This window comes from Semicossyphus pulcher, unplaced genomic scaffold (genome assembly GCF_022749685.1).
Source record: "Semicossyphus pulcher isolate SPU_LCO1_2020_fin unplaced genomic scaffold, fSemPul1.0.p SCAF_21, whole genome shotgun sequence".
Lineage (NCBI taxonomy): Eukaryota > Metazoa > Chordata > Actinopteri > Labriformes > Labridae > Semicossyphus > Semicossyphus pulcher.
Genome location: NW_027211695.1, coordinates 11,860,080 through 11,878,621, shown reverse-complemented (window position 1 = coordinate 11,878,621; position 18,542 = coordinate 11,860,080). Strand labels below are relative to the sequence as shown.

General features: G+C 41.0%; 1 protein-coding gene across 1 annotated transcript in view; it reads right to left on the bottom strand.

Moving 5' to 3' along the window:
- Window positions 1-18,542, bottom strand: part of nlgn2a (neuroligin 2a) — a 224,828-nt gene that overhangs the window by 100,626 nt on the left and 105,660 nt on the right. Inside the window, exon 3 of the mRNA XM_069671777.1 lies at window positions 12,034-12,087. Within this exon, the coding sequence (XP_069527878.1) occupies window positions 12,034-12,087 (54 nt within the window). The remainder of the gene's footprint in view (window positions 1-12,033; window positions 12,088-18,542) is intronic.

Sequence of the window (18,542 nt, the reverse complement as noted above, 5' to 3'; positions counted from 1 at the left end):
CTGTTTTTAATGTTTTATGTGTACTTGATTTTTAATACCTGTATGAACTTTTAGATGCTACTGCTCTTTTTGTAGTAGTAGTAGCATAGTAGTTTCATTGCCATACTTTGATAACGCCACATAACATTATTTTACTCTATTTATTTTTTTCATTTCAGCCACCAGATCCTAAAGACAAAATTATTCACACAATTAAGACATCTTCTCGCAGAGTCTTCCAAGTTATATTCACATTCTACTAATTACACTTGCCAAATATGTTTTGAAGAAAATTTAATTGCTGAAAGGATTATATTCACTGTCAATGCCTTTTTGAGTTGATGAAGAGCAAATTTCTCGTGCCACACAGAAATTACAGCAGATGTCTGTGTGGTCTTGTGAAGAATCACAACACTATAGGCTAGGGGTGGGACAAAATATCGATATCGATATATATATTTTTTTAATTAAAAAAAAAATTAATTAAAAAAACAAAAAAACAATTCAGTGCTCGAACCAGATCTGACACCCAGTTGCAGTGGATAATACATTCATTCTGCACTTCACCTTATACAGGCATTTTGTATTCTTCAGTTGGTCAGATATCAGGATGTATCATTATATGATTGTCTTGCATTATAAAAATTATCGCAGAATCGCGATATTGTGATATTATCGTTATCGCGGGCCACGTATTGCGTTACGTATCGTGAGTTACCCTGGGATTGTAAATGTAAGTGCTTAGTTTTTCAATATTAAACCAAGACCATTATCTTTCCCCAACCTTAACCAAGTGCTTTGAGTGCCATGAGGTAACACAATGGTGGTTGAGCCTATGGCCCACTGATGGAAGCCTTTGCATTTGCCGTATATAGCATTATTATGGACTGGGTGTCTGGTGTCGACTTTTGTGGAAAAAATCACAAGCGGCGCCCAGTTAGTGACGCGTTTTCCATCACCCAGCAGCGGTTGGTCTGCCAGAGAGGGTAGGCGGAGCTAAGCGGCTGCTTTTCCGGGCTCTGCAAGTGTTGCGAGTAAACAGTAATCTACTATGGCTGAACAAACACAGAAAAGATGGATGACTACAGATTCAAAAATAAGTGAAAATCCAAAGAAAAAGAAACAAATTTGACGCTCAGATGAAGGCAAACAGCGAGGAAAATCAAGAGTTATAACCGGAGCCAAACGTGGACATCACACGTAACACTGTCTGGATATCTGGGAAGTGTGCTCCCGCAATTAACGTTTATCACCATAGGAGATTTTCGAGATTACCACTTAAAACCAACACCAAGTGCTGTGAGTGCCTAAACCTAACCATTAAAACATGCTTTAGCTTCTATGAACTGATTTTGGTGGAAAACATAAGTCTGATTGTGTGACCAGTGTCCTGATTCGTTAAGTTCTAGCAGTTGAAAACTTACTCTGCAGTAAATCAGAAGTACAGAACCATACTTACTGCAGTTCATACATCACAACCACTAAACACACATCAGACTTTGTGCAGAGCTGAAACAAACATATCTACATGTTGAAGTGACGTGCTTTTATTCACACTGTAATTTGTTTTTTATCTGGAGTAAAATAAAGAATTACGGTAGTCTACTTTCAAATGGAACCTTCAATATCTCCAAACTTTATTATCAACCCTCCACAGAAGTAAGTAAAACAACTCTTATCACCTTAAGTTTTGCTATTGCAGGAGGCGGTGATAATTTAGAAGTGACTGGAGAAGCTGGGCGTGCGTCCATAGCTGCTTCCGCTCTAAAGCCTCCTCCATATAACACCGTACCACCTTTTCATCCATCAGCCAATAAAATGGAGAATATTCTCACAATATTTCAAACAATATCTCCAACACAGGATTATGGGAATTGGAAAAGGTACATATAAACAACCTATTCTCCATTGGTAGTGCAGCAGACCTGGGAAGGACTACATTTGGCAGCGTTCCCAATTCACAATGTGCACAACTCAACGACAGCTACATATTTAAATGCTCCCCTGCTGCTATCATATGCAGCACGCTTGAATGTACATTTTACATTTCAGAGATGTGCCTCACCCAAGCATCAACATGTCACTTACTGATCTCACTGCTCACTGGGAGGTCTCCTCTGTTATACAATTTGACAATTCCAAACTTCATTTGTTTCAGTGAGCACTTTAAAGTCTATTGATTTGGATTAAATAGACCCATAATAGCTTTGGCTAGCTCAAAGCCGGCGTTGGGGGTATTCACTGAGTTCCAGGGAGTGCAAGAGGAGCCGAGCCAGCCTTCACTGTAGCTTTCCCTCAGTCCCTTATAGCCACTACACATGGCAATAAACCCAGCCAAGTGCAAACATTAAAAAAAAAACTGTGTTGAGCTTTTTCCCAAGCGCAAAGCTAGCTGACAGGCGACACAGCGCCAAGCGGCTCTCTTCCTCTTTCTTTCTCCCCGCTGTCCCACTACCTTCCGATTCTTTTCATCTCCATCTTTCCCTCAGCCTCCCTCCTTCCACTCCTCTTCACTTTCTTTGTCTTGTCAAAGGGTTTCAAGCTCAATAAAATACTATCTGTCAGCGTGCGATGGAGTAGGTGTATTCGACACGATATTGACACAACCTTGACACGACGTGGGCCGAGCTTTGAGGTAACGGGGAGGCAGAGAGCTCCAGCAGCAAATAACCGACAGGCCCGCCGAGAGACGGAGTGATAGAAAGAGACAAGAGATTGAGTCTCTGTAGTAATGTTAAAATAAAGTTGGTTTGACAGTACCGTTGATCCTTTCCTGCTGAAGATTCTTTTCTATTCTGTGCTGGGGGCTTTTGTACTGTGCCGAGCCATACTGTGCTTTTTCTTTGTCACTTTGGTGTGGTTTTCTTTACCAGGCTGTCCTGTTTGGTGTTTTATTTAGCACTTTCACAATGTGAGCTGTCCCTTCTTTCTCCGCTCTTCTTCTTCTTCTCCTTACAGTTTGTTCTTTCCATCCCTTTCATTCCTTGATCACCACTTTTCCTGCTCCCATTTGTCATTTTTCGATACACTCCTCAATCTTGTCCTTGTGCCACCTTCTCCCATTAAAATCCCTCTTATACAGTCATTTGTACTCAGCGCAGATGAATGTAAAAATGGTGAAATAAATAATAGAATGGATGCTGGCCTCCATTTTTCTCATTGCTGATTGCTCCTGGCCTCCTTGTCCTTTTGTATTCCAAAATGTAGAGTTGTGGTTGTTAGAATGTGTATTGTAAAGTGCATTGAATATTACGCTGCGTCTATGGTGAAAAGCCTGCAGGAAATGGGGAGATTTAGCAGGAGAGCGCCTCCCTCGATGCTCCTAATTATATGAAAAAGATGAAATGTGCCAAGTCTGCGTCCTCGCATGGCACTCTTTTCCAAAAAATGAGGGATTGTGAGCGAGTACTGTAATCGGGGGAAGTGTTTTTAGAGCGAATGTGAGCGTCTGAGATCAGGGACAGAGAAGCCGATATGGAGAGATGCTGCATTGCCCACAGGCCAGCATCTGTTAGCAGAGTTATAAGCACAGTGGAAACAGCACATAATACAGAGAGACAGAGAGAAGGAGGAGGAGGGGAGAGAGTAACCGGCCAGAAAAGAGGAGCAAATTGAGAGAAATACTTTGAAGCAGACAAAAACTGTGGAGAGGAGTGGAGACAAATATCTCACACAGACAAACTCGTCCCATCTACCATCTTGCCATCTAGGAGAGAGCCTCGTGAATGTTTTACATTGTTTCTTCCTCAAGCCACTCCAGCACTCTGACGTCTTTCATCTAACTCGCCATCGACAAACATAAAGCATCGAGGCTTCCTCTAGTGCTCCCATCACTCTGCCTAATGCCCCTTTACGTCTGTTTGTCTTCCACTCTGTAAAATAATCCCTGGCAGCCAAGAACATACATTATTCTTGGGAATACTGTACACAGTCCAGGCCATTTTCGGCCGCTGTGCGACACATTCAATTAAAAGGCATTAATTAAAAGCTGATTCAGTAAACCGTGCTCACTCATTCAGCCGGTGGAGAACCACTTTTTGCAGCGCCAGTGTCACAGGCAGTTAATCAAAAGCCTGTTTGATACAGAGCCATTGTTTTGCTGTGAGAATACAGTGGTCAGCAGGGACGGCAACTTTTACAGATAAAATTTAACAAGCGTTTGGTGCCTGGTTTATTAATTTTAGAGCCTGCATGCTGTATAGTTAAGCATTCTGTTTCTGAATATGCTGTTTACAATATCCTAGTAGAGATAAGTAATTCCCTTATTAGGAGAAACACAAGTAGGAATGCTGACAGTGCTTTACTGCGCTGTAAACACTGAGCCAGGGTCATTGTTGTATTATTTATCTATACAATTATTAAATGTTTATTTATGAAATATTACCTAAAAAATGTAATATTAATGTTTAGGACAGACAATAATTCCAAAGGCTCTTTCTTCATTATTTTCTGTCACATTTATTATTGCAGCGCTGTGTAACATTAATGCTCCACACATATTCTTAATAGACTAATACTTTATTCTATTTGACAAGACCTTAGATCTTAATAATCTATTCGTAGCAATTCATTTTGGGAGCAAGTTATCTTTGAAATCTAATTTGAGTTTCAATACAGATCGAAGACAAACTCAAAACCCATCAGCTGTCGTCTAACGATGATGCAGCCTCTGGAAGCAGCCGGATTTTTTTTTCTGGATTTCATTTTTTTCCGTGCACCTGAAATGATACTTTGTAACTTATTTTTGGAGTTGTGCGCGCTGCCACTGCTGTATCCGTACTGAGGTATCTGGCACAGCAGATCCTGTAAGTTGTGAGCTGGGGGCCTCCATGGATCGGACCTCTTTATCCAGCACATCCCAAAGATGCTCGAGATCGGGGGAATTTGGAGGCCAAGTCAACACCTTGAACTTGTCGTGTTACTCAAACCATTCCTGAAGCAATTTTGCATTGTGGCAGGGCGCATTATCCTGCTGAAAGAGGCCACTGCCATTAGGGAACACTGTTTCCATGAAGGAGTGTGCTTGGGCTGCAGCAATGTTTAGGTAGGTGGTATGTGTCAAAGTAACATCCACATGAAAGGCAGGTCCCAAGGTTTCCCAGCAGAACATTGCACAAAGCATCACAACGCATCCACCGGCTTGCCTTCTTCCCATAGTGCATCCTGGTGCCACACACCCGGCCATCCACATGATGTAAATGAGAACGTGATCCATCAGACCAGGCCACCTTCTTCCATTGCTCCGTGGTCCAGCTCTGATTGCCCATTGAAGGCACTTTTGGTGGTGTACAGGGGTCAGAATGGGCAACTGACCAGTCTGCTGCTACGCCGCCCAATGTGCAACAAACTGCGATGCACTGTATGTCCTGATGCCTTGCTAGAGCTACAGTAGAATCTTCTGTTGAATGGGACCACACAGTCCAGCCTTCGCTCCCCACACCCATCAATGAGCTCTGGCACCATGACTGTTCGCTGGTTTTCCCTCCTTGGACCGCTTTTGGTGACAACTGCAGATCGGATACAGCCCACAGGAGCTGCAGCTTTGGACATGACGCAGTCGTCTAGCCATCACAATATGGCTCTTGTCAAAGTCGCTCACATCCTTCACTTGCCCATTTTTCCTGCTTTTAACACATCAACACAAGAACAAATCTTTACTTGCTGCCTAACACATCCCACCCACCGACTGGTGCCTTTGTACCTAGATAATCAGTGTGTTCCTCTTCACCTGTCAGTGGTCATAATGTTATGGCTGATTTTAAACAACATTTTAAGCTGCACACATTGATATTTTTTATATAAGCAATAGGTCATCAATATGAAGGTGATATTTAGGTTCCAGTGTATGTTTTGATTTTTGATGGTTTGGGACGTGTTAGCATTAAGGACTGCTCATTTACCAGCATCCTGATAGAAGACTTACATTTTTACAATCCCAGAAATTCCACTATTTTCCTTGTAAATACTTTGTAGTTAATAAGGGTGGAAATCGCAGGTAGACAAAAGATACTATACGTGGTCCGCGATAATATCATGATACAGCGATTCTGCGATAATTTATATACTGCGAGATAATAATATAATGATACATCATGATAAAATGCCCCTAAAAAGGTGAAGTGCAGAATGAATGTATTATTCACTGCCATTGGGTGTCACCTTCCCAGATTTTAACACAAATTGAGATAAACAACAATGCGGTGACTCAAACTGGCAGAGAGATCTGTTCAGAGTGCTGAATTTTTAAAACATTTAAACATAGATATTTGGATCCAGCGATACGATAATTGTATCACACCAGTCGGGACGACGATATATTGCGATATCGATATTTTGTCCCACCCCGAGTAGTTTATATGGAGTTTATCTTGTCATTTTATCTACTTGTGCAAAGGAAATAACAAGACAGCTTTAAATTAATTACAGGTATTAAATACCAATCAATCAAATTGTATTTGTATGGTGCCAAATCATAACCAAAAATATATTTCTGTTTAAAGAAAGTGCAATAATGCACTTGTCCCGCATTAAAAAAGTCACTGTTCTGTTGCCTTCATAGCCTTTCTCATATATTTTTTAGCAACAAAAACAGCCTCCATGTGATTCCTAAACTATACTTATTCATTTCTTATGTAAGCATCAAGCATCAAGAAGTGTGTAATAAAAATATTAACTCCAATGCTTCTATAACCCTTCACTTCAATCTGAGGATGTAACAGCATTAGTAGCTTATTATTAGAACTCCAGTGTTAGCTCCCTGGTTCACTGAAGGTGAATCTAAACCTCTCACTGCTTTGTTTGATTAATGACAGCCAATATTGTACTCTAATTAAATAACCAGTTGGATGGTTCATATTCCTATCGTCACCAGTCATGAAGAAAATTGAGTGCATTATTGGAAAAAGCCTCCTTCGACCCATCACATCATTTATTTCTTGTTTGACACATTTTGACTTGAAAGGCTGATAACCATTATCAGGCATTGAGTGGGGTAATGAAAGAAATTGTTTTGCAATATTAAAAGAAGTTCCTTTAAATCTTTTTTCTTTTATTTGAAATTTTTTATCAAAGTACTTCATCTAGAGGGTCTACCGTAATTCGCTGGTGCCTGATCTCAATGGCATAAAAAAGAGTTCTTAATATTAGGGACCGAGCACATGAAGAGTCTTAAGTAACCCAGTGCAGATTGCAGATCACCAGAATCTAATGAAGTACTGCATAATATTTGCCTCTCAAATACTGCCCTCCTGTCGCTCTCTTCAATATCCTCTTTAGGACAAACATAATAAAGAAGTGTAGAGCAGGAGCAGAAGATCGTCCACTGAAATTGAATCCCCTACCTGGGCTGCTTTTCTGAAATGTATTTGGTGGTCTTAGACATAATGAAAGGTTTTAAGTAGTGTACGGGATTACAATTTGGAATTCAATAATTACATTACAGCAACACATCTCGGGAACTCTGTTAATTTAACACTTAGGTTGGCTTGTTCGTTGTCTTAGTGGGATTGTGGGAGGTATCTTATCTTTGAAGCATTTTTTGATATATTTATCAAAACTTTTATCCACATCCTGAATATAGTCAAAAGTTAAAATGCACTGACGCATTCAGGAAAAAATCTAATATCTGAGGCTGTAGCAGTCCTATAATAAGCCTGTCCAATCGGGCCACGGGATGCTAACTTGGAAGAGACGCTTAAGGTTAGCTTCTAGCAAAAGAGTAGCAATGTGACACAGTATTTCTGATGATGTCTTTTGCTAATTTTCAGATCAGATTGTTCAGAGACAGAGCATGTAAACCGTGAGGCTAAGGTTTTGGACTAAGGCTAAGGCTAAGGCTAAGCAAGCTGCTGTGTGATTGGTAAATCCCCCAAAACTGATTGGCTGCCGGCTTCCAATGTCTTGTTTTCTAAAGTGACTTCAGTAAAGTCACAAGTAATGTAATGCACTACTTTGTATTTTTAATGAGTAGTGTGTTAGTTGATTACAGTTTTCACTGGTAACTGTTGCGCAATGCCCTTGGCACATGCATCTACAAACTGTTACATAACAGCAGCAACAAAAGTATTATTAAGCAAAGAAACACAATCCTGATTGTGCGAGAGAAGAGGTATCTGAGTACCCAGTGTTTTAAAAAGTAGGTTGAATATTTACTTTGTGACTCAGACATAGGGTATCGCTCACAGGGGGGGCATTCACTAAGAATAAATTGCAAGCGCGGATTGCACCATAAATTTGCACCCGCTGTCTGCTCCGTCTCAGGGTCCGATTCATAAAGCAAAGTGGACTAATGATATTCAAGGGCAAACACGCCCATTAAGTTTCACAAATCTGTGCAGTTTGCACCTGTTTTGTGTCTGCAAGTGTTAACTGAACCCCACACTGACGGAGCTCAACTCCGTCCACGTATTGATGATGAGCAGGGAGAGGAGGGGATAGCTCTTTTATTTTATTGTGAAGCCCAGACTCGACAGGTGTTTTACTAGTTTCACTGCCTGCAACGCAGCTGCATTTCTTGAGCGAGCCGGCAACAGCAGCTTGTCCAGATATAGTAACCTCCGTCCTGCGTAGTGGTTCCTTTCTGAAACATCTCTACCGTAAAATTGAGTACTTTCTTTTTACTATATTATGTGTAACTGCATGTTTTACATAGTACGTACTTTGCATGCAGTACACATACAATAAGAACATGACTAACTTTTCACCCTGCAGTGATACGTCTTTTTCATCGTTTTGTCGCAGCCACGGCACAAAATTAAATATTATTGAGAAATTGTTGCCTTTGCCCTACAAAACACCATTCATCAATCTAAATTATTAATTAACAATTAATATTTTATTGTATTTTCTTAAACTTTACATAAATGTCCATGATATTTTTATTTCAAATAATCATTGACATCATTGAATATAATGCTAACCACTGTAATCCATCTGTGTCTGTCACTTTGGTTTAGATGGAACATTTCCTTTTGAGGTTATGTCCATGTTTGTGTTGTGTCGCCCTGCTTATATTACTGTGTGTGTGTGTGTTTGTGTGTGTGTCAGAGAGAGGTGACATTGTTCTTGGCAGAAATATGTTCCAGGTTTGGGGCTCAGGTGGCTCTGGTTTGTCTCTGATCAGAGCTGACACACACGATGGCAGTGGAACACACTCTCGCCGTCTCTTTCTTGATTTAGCTCAATCTCGCTCTGGTTTGTAATCCCCTCCTCCCTCTACACACACACACACACACACATATGCACAGAGCCCTGCTGTAAGCTCTATCAATCTTTCTGAGCGTCGACACTGAGCAGCGCTGCGGCCCAATAGCCTTTGCTCTCTCACACCTGATGCAGAGCGGAGAGCAAGCAGCTGCAGCTGAATGAAGTCATCCAGCCGGGTGGAGGATGCTGCCGTAATTCTTTGTTGCTCTTCTTGAGTGTACAGCATGTACTTTTAAACTTGAATAGAAGAGCTTATGAATAGGTTTCTGCATGGCCTAGAATCCGCTCCTTCAAAGCATGCACAATTTGAAAAGGCTGTTGATACTCAGCCGAAAGAATGAGGACAAAATGGTGGACAAAATGGATGGACTGATTGTGCCGGCCGCCGCTGTTATCAGATAAAAGCCGGCCATGTAATTTCTAGGTTAGTTTATTAAAATTGTCCATCATTCTAAGGATGTTATTTCCTTTAATAGTGAACGAACCAGGGAGCCAGCTGAGGAGAGTTTATGCAAGGATAATGTATCAGTTTCTGCTCTCTGAAAACACATTTCTCACGCTATAACCTTTATTTGTGACAATGCAGGTCTGTGACAGGTAACTGTGCAGTGCCTGAGGTATGAAGATTGCACATGTCGGGCCTAGGGACAGAATTGAATCGGAGTGCCTGCTTTGCAGCCTGGAGTATGTACAGTGTGACTCATTTCCATAAAGCAGGTTGCAACCAAAAGATCATATAACTAACAAATGTCCGATGTGCTGTATAACTGTATACACAATGCAGCTATTATACAGTTGCAGTGTGCTCTATATATATTTGCAGGTGTTGCAAGTAATGTTATGTTGACTATTAGTTGAAACTAGTTGAAATTAGTTGTTTTAATATACCTATCTGCTCTTGCAACACTAAAGTTAAAACACTTACCATTGTATGCATGGCAGGTTTGAAGGCTGGTTCAGATAATCTATCGACTAAATATACTTAATGATCAACTCTAAACATGTTTTAGACACCAAACTAAAAGGTATAATTATGTAATTTAATATTCTTGCTTATTTTCAATCACTTAAAAAATCCATAATCCATTACATAGCTAGTATTAGCTATGCTTGGCATAAGGTGTCTCTGGCTTTACACCTCGACCTTGAACATCACACTTGAGTAAGTTACATACTGGAACATATGATGACATTGTGAAGCTGGAACGTCCAAGTAAAGTAACAACATTTAATACCAACATGAGTGGAGAAAGTTTAAATATACTTCGATTCTCCTCTTGAATTATATTGTGAGAGTGTGGAACAGGCATTGACACAGCATTCAGACCGTATTGTAGGGAGATACATTCAACATTGTTATTGAGCACATTAATTTGTAGAGAAAATAGCAGACAACATTTTACAGAATTCTACCCCCTTTTTTTTTTATTGCTCATCTTATTGTTTCATGAACGAGGCTGTGCTTGGGTATGTGAAGTAATGACATCAGTAATTCTAAAAATCTCTCCACTTCCTTGATACCAATGCTACTAACGGACTCTAAAGAAAGTAATGTCCAGTGGGAACAGGTTAGCTGGATATTTCCAAGTTATGTTCATCTAAACAAAGGGAATTCTACTTCATTTAAAATGCATGTGTTTACCTACTCTCCCAAGCAGGCTATCTGCTTGTGTATTCTGCAGGAATAAGAATGTTTTATTGTTTTTTTTGTATCTCTATTCATAGCGGACTAATTTTTTCCCCTTATATCTTGGAGAATATTCAGTTGAGTTTGTGTTGCTGGGGTTGTAAAATGGAATTCCCAATTAAATAAAGTTAATTGGACATCATGATGATGGATGAAAGACATATTAAGACTTGGGGATGTAGTGTCTTGACCCGGCTTGACTCCTTTCTGACTGTGGCAGCCCAAAAAGTTGCGTCTGTGCTGGTGCGTTTGATCCCCGAGAAAATCCTCTTGTGTCAAACTTCCTCCGACTCCCAACTTCAAAAAAAGTACCCCAAATCAAAGAGCATCTTGGAGTAAGAAAAAGATTCACCCGCACAACCCCCTCAAAATAGCATAAAGAGAAATATGTATCAAAATATCACCAGTCATCTTTCCCTCCAAGAAAAGAACAAGGAGAGAAGGGGGGATGGAAGTGCACATAAAGTCCCCTTCATAGTGTCTGTGCTGCAGGTAAGAGATAAATTAACAGCAGGCTGGGAGTTCTACGTCCCTACTGTTAAACCCAGATCTTCCAAAGCGGGGCACAAGTGTCCTTGGGTGTCCCCAATTTTTTCTGTCCTTGCTTGATTTGATGTTATCATCATTGACTTGGAATAAGACTAGCTTAATATTCTTGTAGGTCCTTACTCAATAGCAATTTCATCCTTGAGCTGGGGATTGAGGCGCAATAATAATGTACCTCATTGTCTGCGCTGTACTCAATAGGTGCTTTGTTGTGCGGTGACAATGCTGTTAGTTGGCCAATGAATTTTCAAGGGCACAGTGTTGATGATGATGTCCAACTCTCTCCTGTATAAGAGCCAGATAAGGACCTTTGGAAAACACACAACCGCCTGTAGATGACTTTATAATGAAGGGTATCTGGGTTCCATTAGCCAGGCGTGATCATCCAAGGTTACATAAGGCTAATGATTAGCATATGAAGACAGCTTTTTAATTGCACTGGTCAGCACATACACTTACACCAACACATCGGTATGCATCTCATATTCAAAAGTCCCACCTAAGAGATGTTTGACCTGTGTGTGCGTGTGTGTTTTTTTTCCACTCTACTGTATGTGTACACATCCCCCAAAAAGACTTCAAAACAAGAAAAAAGGAAAAACATGCAACAAAAATACCTTCGTCTCGAGGCTTGTTCATTGAAGATTCATCATGTTTTTTTGTGAGCGGACCTAGGGTTAAGAAAAAAAGGGGGGAAAAAGAGAAAAGAGAAAATTCAAAAAAGATTACTGGCAAAAACGGAAAAAAAAGAATATCAAAAAAAGAAAAGAAGAAAGAGCAAAAAGGACAAATCAGCAAGAGTTCATGGTTGCTTATTTTGCTTTGTTTTTTCCTTTAAAAAGAGTACAAAAGCAAAAACAAAAGGCATCACAGACACAGATTTATCACAAGAAAAGACACAAGATCAAAGAAAACTGGTTTTTGGATTTCCTTCTTTCCCCCTGCAGAAGAAAATGGCTGCTTTTTGTTTATGGTCCCTCTTTCTCTCTCTCCTTTAAACCCTGTTTGTTGCCTGAGCCTCATTTCTTTGGGAGCTGGACGGGCGGGGTTGGTGATGCGAGGGGGAGGGGGGGGGGAGAAGGGGGGTATGTGGTGTAATAAGGCCTCTGTGGTTTGAAGAACAGGACCCAGCCCTTTTCTCCAAGCATATGACCATAAAAAAGACTGATTTCTTAAAAAAGAACAGGCAAAGAAGAGGGCACCTATAGAGGAAGAATGGCTGGTTTGGGTCCTGATGCTCAAACCCCAAAATTTTGAGCAGTGAAAGCACATAGAACACTTTAAAGGGCTGTTGCACAACATTAGTTAATTAGACCTTTTTAGATAGACACACTGGACACAATGACACCTTTAATTAGACAGCCACTGGTAAACACACAATGACCCTGCAATGGTAAAAGACATGTTAAATATGTTGCAGATAAAAAAAGGGCACAGGTGCTGTTGTGTTGTGGAGTGTGTGTGTGTGTGTGTTTGTCATTATTTATTGGTTAAACCAGAGAGCTTTTCCCCAGGCGGGTAAATAATTACATAGCACAACAGCAGTGTGTCAATTTGAAATGACAAGTAAGCGTGACGCTAATTGCGCAGAGGAGTGCAGGTAAAAGGTGAATGTAATTTGATCCCCATCTGCCCACTGGCTGTTTTTGGTGAATTAAAAGAGTGACGGGAAGAAAAGAGAGGAAGACAGACAGAGAGAGAGAGCGAGAGCAGAAGGGTGCACGCAGACAGAAACAAAGAGAAAAACCTCTTCTTCGCTTCCTCCCATTATCAACACTTAATCAAAAATTTTCATAAATAAATGAGCTGACACTAATCAGGAAGTGAGGCGTTAAAGAAACGAAAGAAATACGATTTGCTTTGATTTTGGCTTTTTATACAATCCCAACACCTGCCATTTTTCCTGTACGCCTTCTTTATGTACAGAAACCACAGAAAAAGAGACACATCACCTTTTTGTGTGCAAAAACTCTACATGTCTGCTGTTAGGGTCATCCCTCAGAGGATGATCGTTAGTAGAAAGAACTCTTCAGCCAAGTATTCAGAAAGTGAGTACAAAAACACTCTCCACCTTTCATCGCTTCCGCTTTCATCTGATAAATCCACTTTGGGAGGTTGAGCTTTGGCAAGGATGCTGGATTTTATTCAGCTGAATTTGTGGAGAAAAAAATGACTTATATAACACCAACGGACTTGAAGAGTCGTCTCCTCATCGGTTTGTTGTACAGAAAAGCACAGAGTTCAAGATGGCGGAACATTTGTCAATTAGACACATGAATGGTTACCCCTGAAAGGTTGCAACGAATCCAGCACACAGTAAAAGTTCACAGAAAAACTCACAGAGGACACACTGTTGACCCATGTGAAAGGGAAGCTAATCGGTGGACTTATTTGGAGTTCTCAGGATGGAATCATAAAGAGCAGGTATCCTCTGTTTCTTGAGCACCTAGTGGATTGGTGTTGGCCCCGTCCCCTTACAATCAATATGTAAGCTACTACATGGCTTTCCCAGATATTTTACGGAAAACATATTGACTAAGTATTTTTAATCCTTACTAGCTAGCTTTTCCAATCCAGGATGTGTTAGATTCTTTTAACACAGAACTCCTAGAGATGAGGTTGGGGTAAATTGTAGTTGCATGAAGTAAAGTAGAGAAATACTATTTCATAGGATAGGTGCGTAGGAGAGGAAAAACTCCATCACACTGTCTAACTTGCAAAAAATGCAGACAACAGACTGTTTGCTTGGTGAAGGTCGAGCACTAAAACGTTGCAAGCAAATAAATGTATTTTAGTGTGCAGGAGTTTACTTGCAAGTTAGAAAGGATTTATTGGAAACAATGGATGTATGTGCCAAATGCTGTGACAATTCGTCAAACACATTAGGATTAAACGCACTGGGTAAGTGATACATATGACCTGGAGACCACTGGGAGAAAAGTCAAAGTCATTACATTTACTGGAAACAATGAACGTCTGAAGTCAGGGGCAAACGATCCAAAAGTAGTTGAGATATTTCACTCTGGACAGAAATGGTGGACCCATGGAGATCGACTTTGCCATCCATACAGCCTGACTCAACGTGACTTGAAATATCAGACAGTCAAAAAATACAAACAGGATAACATTTAAGGCCTATTGAAAACATTTAATAGCAGACTGATGAAGTAGAGTAGATGTCATTTTCAGATATGGACACGTTTGGGACTTTACATCAAACAACCGCTGCATTCAGCTATTGGAAAATTTAACTTAGTTACACAACTAATGGCTAAATAACTCATGATGACTAATAGAGTGAAAACCCTTACAAGTAATGTGTTTTGTCCGAATGGAAGTTCTTGATGTTATCTGCCCACATTCAACGCTACTGTTAAGAAGCATTTACCACCTGACAAATGTGTTACATCGCTGAGCATGTGAGCTCACTCGCGACCTTAAAAAACACTGCTTACCTGAATAATAAGAACATGTTAGCTCAAGGTTCATTTTACTAGGTTTTATTTTGGAGCGTTATGTGAGAAGATGTTGCCATGACGAAGCCACTTGGTGGACCTTGGGTAGAGATTCTTTTCTCAAACAGTTTAACAGAAGAAGGAGTTACATTCACTGTATTTGCTCTATAAATATATAAAGGAATAATATTGTTCTTTGGCTAAAACTTATCAGAGAAATAGTTTATAGTTAGCAGCACCTCGTTAGCTGATTGATTTGAAGGTGTTTTTAATATGAGCAACAAACAGCAAAACAAGCACATTTGGAGATTTGGTATTGACTGGTGCCTCTCGAAACCATTTACGAAGAAGTTTGTAAAGTGATGAAAAAGTTCAAACAGTTGCCTGCCCATCAAAGAAACCAAACCAACTTTTTTGGAGGGGGGAAGGGGGGAAGATGGTGGAGAGGAGAAATCAAGCAACCATTAACAGTCCCGCGACATGCTGAGAAACAGCGTAAAAAAACTGAGCTTGATTGACATCTTTTTGCAATGAGCGGGCGAGGAGCCCGGCAGTGTGAATCAAGTCCCCGAGAGGGGAAAAAAATAGCTGGTTTTTCTTGACATTTTAAGACTCTTTTCCCAATCACAGGAGCTGAGGCGACAGGGGCATGGGCAATTTGATGGAGAACCATTCCCCAACTCCCATCAACCCCCTCCAAACACTCTCTCTAGACATAAACCTTGCTATATCTGCAGATGACAAACAGCAAATGCAATCATAAAACACTCAGAAAAGACGGTAGAAGTGCATTTGCATTAAAAAAAAAGACATCTTAAGACCTTATTAGCTGTATGACGCATGTGCTTTTTCTCATGTTGTAGGCCATTAACCTTGCTACATTTGCCATACGTAAAGAAGCAGCTAAATGATGTTTGGCCCTGACGTTGTTAACCCCCTCTCTCCTCTTTAAAGTCTTTTATCCTCCTCTTAAACTGTTTTCTTCTTTCTCTCCTTGCATTTCGCCTCGTCTGTGTTGCCCGCCGACTGCAGCTCACTTTGAAGCTGGGTTACGTAAGGCTTCACTTCGCCTCCACTTCTCCCAACGGCCAGACACACACACACACACACACAGGCATGAACATCACACTTACAAATCCTCGTACAGCTCATATGCATGCCAAACAGACATAGAACACAGACTGGGAAGCCAGAGGTGTGGAGATGAACATTTTGTACAATAGAATAAAGATACAACAGAGATATGATATCAATACTTATTGTATTTTGTGTTAATGCTTCTATTGAGCTGCATTTGTGCAGCTGTGTTTAAAATCCAGGGAAGACAGAACGAGCTGTCCTGTTTTGCATCTTCTATATGCGTCTTTTTCCTGCACAAAAAAGTGACAACCAACATGACGATCCACTAAAATAGCTTCAGTTCTCCTTGTCATAGATTTTTAACGCATGAGGAACTGTACTGCAGGGATGAACGGCATGTATTAAAAAGTGGAACTGTGAAAACTAGACCCACGATTCCAATCGAGCCTTTCAGTGAGCGCTTGTGTCCTGGCTGGAACACCTTCTTTGATGTTTCTTCACTTATAACTCCAATAGTTCCTATATTTTTGAGCTCTTTTTATACAATATATTCCACATTTTCCAAACTTTTATAACCACATATTTAACTATACCAATATTGTCAAATACGGCAGCTTGGACAGTAGCCTAATGCTTCAAATTATGAAGCTCTGTCATCGTAGTCTACTGGGTGGTGTTCAGGGGGGGTGATCGCTGGGTCAAACAACATTGGATCTTCATCAAGGAGCCCAGAGTTTAAAGTTTAATACAAAAAGTCAGTGTTGACTTAGACATCGGTTGGTTTCCAACACCCACTGGTTTCTGAAGAAGGGTTTTGAAGCCCGAATTAGGCCGGCGATGGCGGTCGGCATGTTGAAAATGTCAGAGGCGGCTAGTCTAAAGGCAGACAAAGAGTGAACGAGCTGAAGCCTATCCCCTTGATCCCACAGGATCCGTCTCCGGCGCGTTCCGTCTGCACCGCGTTTCTGGTCCGTCAACGGCGCAAGCCCTCACCCACAGGAAGCGTGTCTGGTCCGCAGCGCATCAGAGCGCTGGCCCAAGCAGCTGGATTCGCAAGATCACAAGATCGCGGGAGAACTACATTACATGGTTATTGTGCTTCTACCATGGAGGAGTACACTACTTAATTTAAAGTGTTCTTTGTCCGAGATTTCAGTGTGTTGATCTTAAAATAAACGGAAAAAAATGGGAGTCTGTACCGGTCTGAACATGGTGTTTTATTTTGAAATGACCGGATGCTGTATGCTGCTTGCGTGTGTGAGTTCCTGTTTGGAATGATCTGCTCTGTTCAGCTTGACGTGTGTTTGAAGCGGCCTCCGTCAGAAATAGACCCTGGCGCATATCTTTAGCGGAGCAGAGCGGAGACACGCTTTTGGGACGCGCCAGAGACGGGCCGCGGCGCGTGCTGTGGAATCCCTATCATTGACTTGAATAGGCGCGATCGACTCCGGAGGTCGCGGTGTACACAGAACGCGCCAGAGACGGATGGTTATTAGCCATAAACTGTATAAATAATGAATGAGCTTGTTTAACTTCGTGTATCCGCGGGGTGGCTGTGGCTGTGGGAAATCGGAAGGTCGGGGGTTCGATCCCCAGCTCCCTCAGTCAACATGTTGAAATGTCCTGAACTCCAAATTGCTCATGGTGGCATCGCCAACGGGTATGAATGTGAGATGCAACTTGAGAATCAACATTAATATGTGTGTAAGTGCATGATGAATCTTGTGACAGGTGCAGATATCCTGGTTAAATCTGGTCTAAACATAAACGTTTAATCGTCTTCAAATTGTCGGTGAAAAAACTTTCACTTGTGAACTAGTAGAACGTCCTTCAATGGAAAAATGTGCTCTGGAATTCGATGAGTCATATTATAATACATACAAGCCCTTTGTAATTTAATAGGCTCAGATATAGCAGTGCACAATCTGCTGTATGCATATATATATTTTTTACATCCATATCAGTATTTTGATTCATTCCATCGTTTATGTGATTTGAGGCAGATTTGAGAGACGCCCATACACAAAAAGAAGCTTATTTCTCTGTGTTTATGTGTGTGTGTGTGTGTGTGTGTGTGTGTGTGTGTGTGTGTGTGTGTGTGTGTTTGTGTGCAGGCCCAAGAGTAAGTAGGTGTTGAGTAGCTCATTTGGGCAACGTGTGCCAGTCTGGCGTGATCTACAAGGAAATGGAACTGCGTCCGACAGCTTGTGAGTGAGCGTCGAACATGACTGATGGACACTTGTTAGAGGATGCACGAAACACTGTGTATGCATGTGTGTGTGTGTGTGTGTGTGTGTGTGTGTGTGTGTGTGTGTGTGTGTGTGTGAGAGAGCGGTAAGAGACGGGGACATCGTTGTTGTCCAAGAGTAAAAATACTGCAGCAGAAATGCAACAAATAACTCTGTAAGATTTGTGCACAAGTGAGTCTGTGAGAGCAGGTTGTAGATGAGAAGCTAAAGTCATTCATCTACACACACACTCTCTATTTCATGCATTTGTAAGTAGAAGTGTGAGGGGGACACAGTCGTCAGATGTACAGACAATCAGACAGGCAGACAAGTAGGAGGACATACTACAACACCAATCTTCTG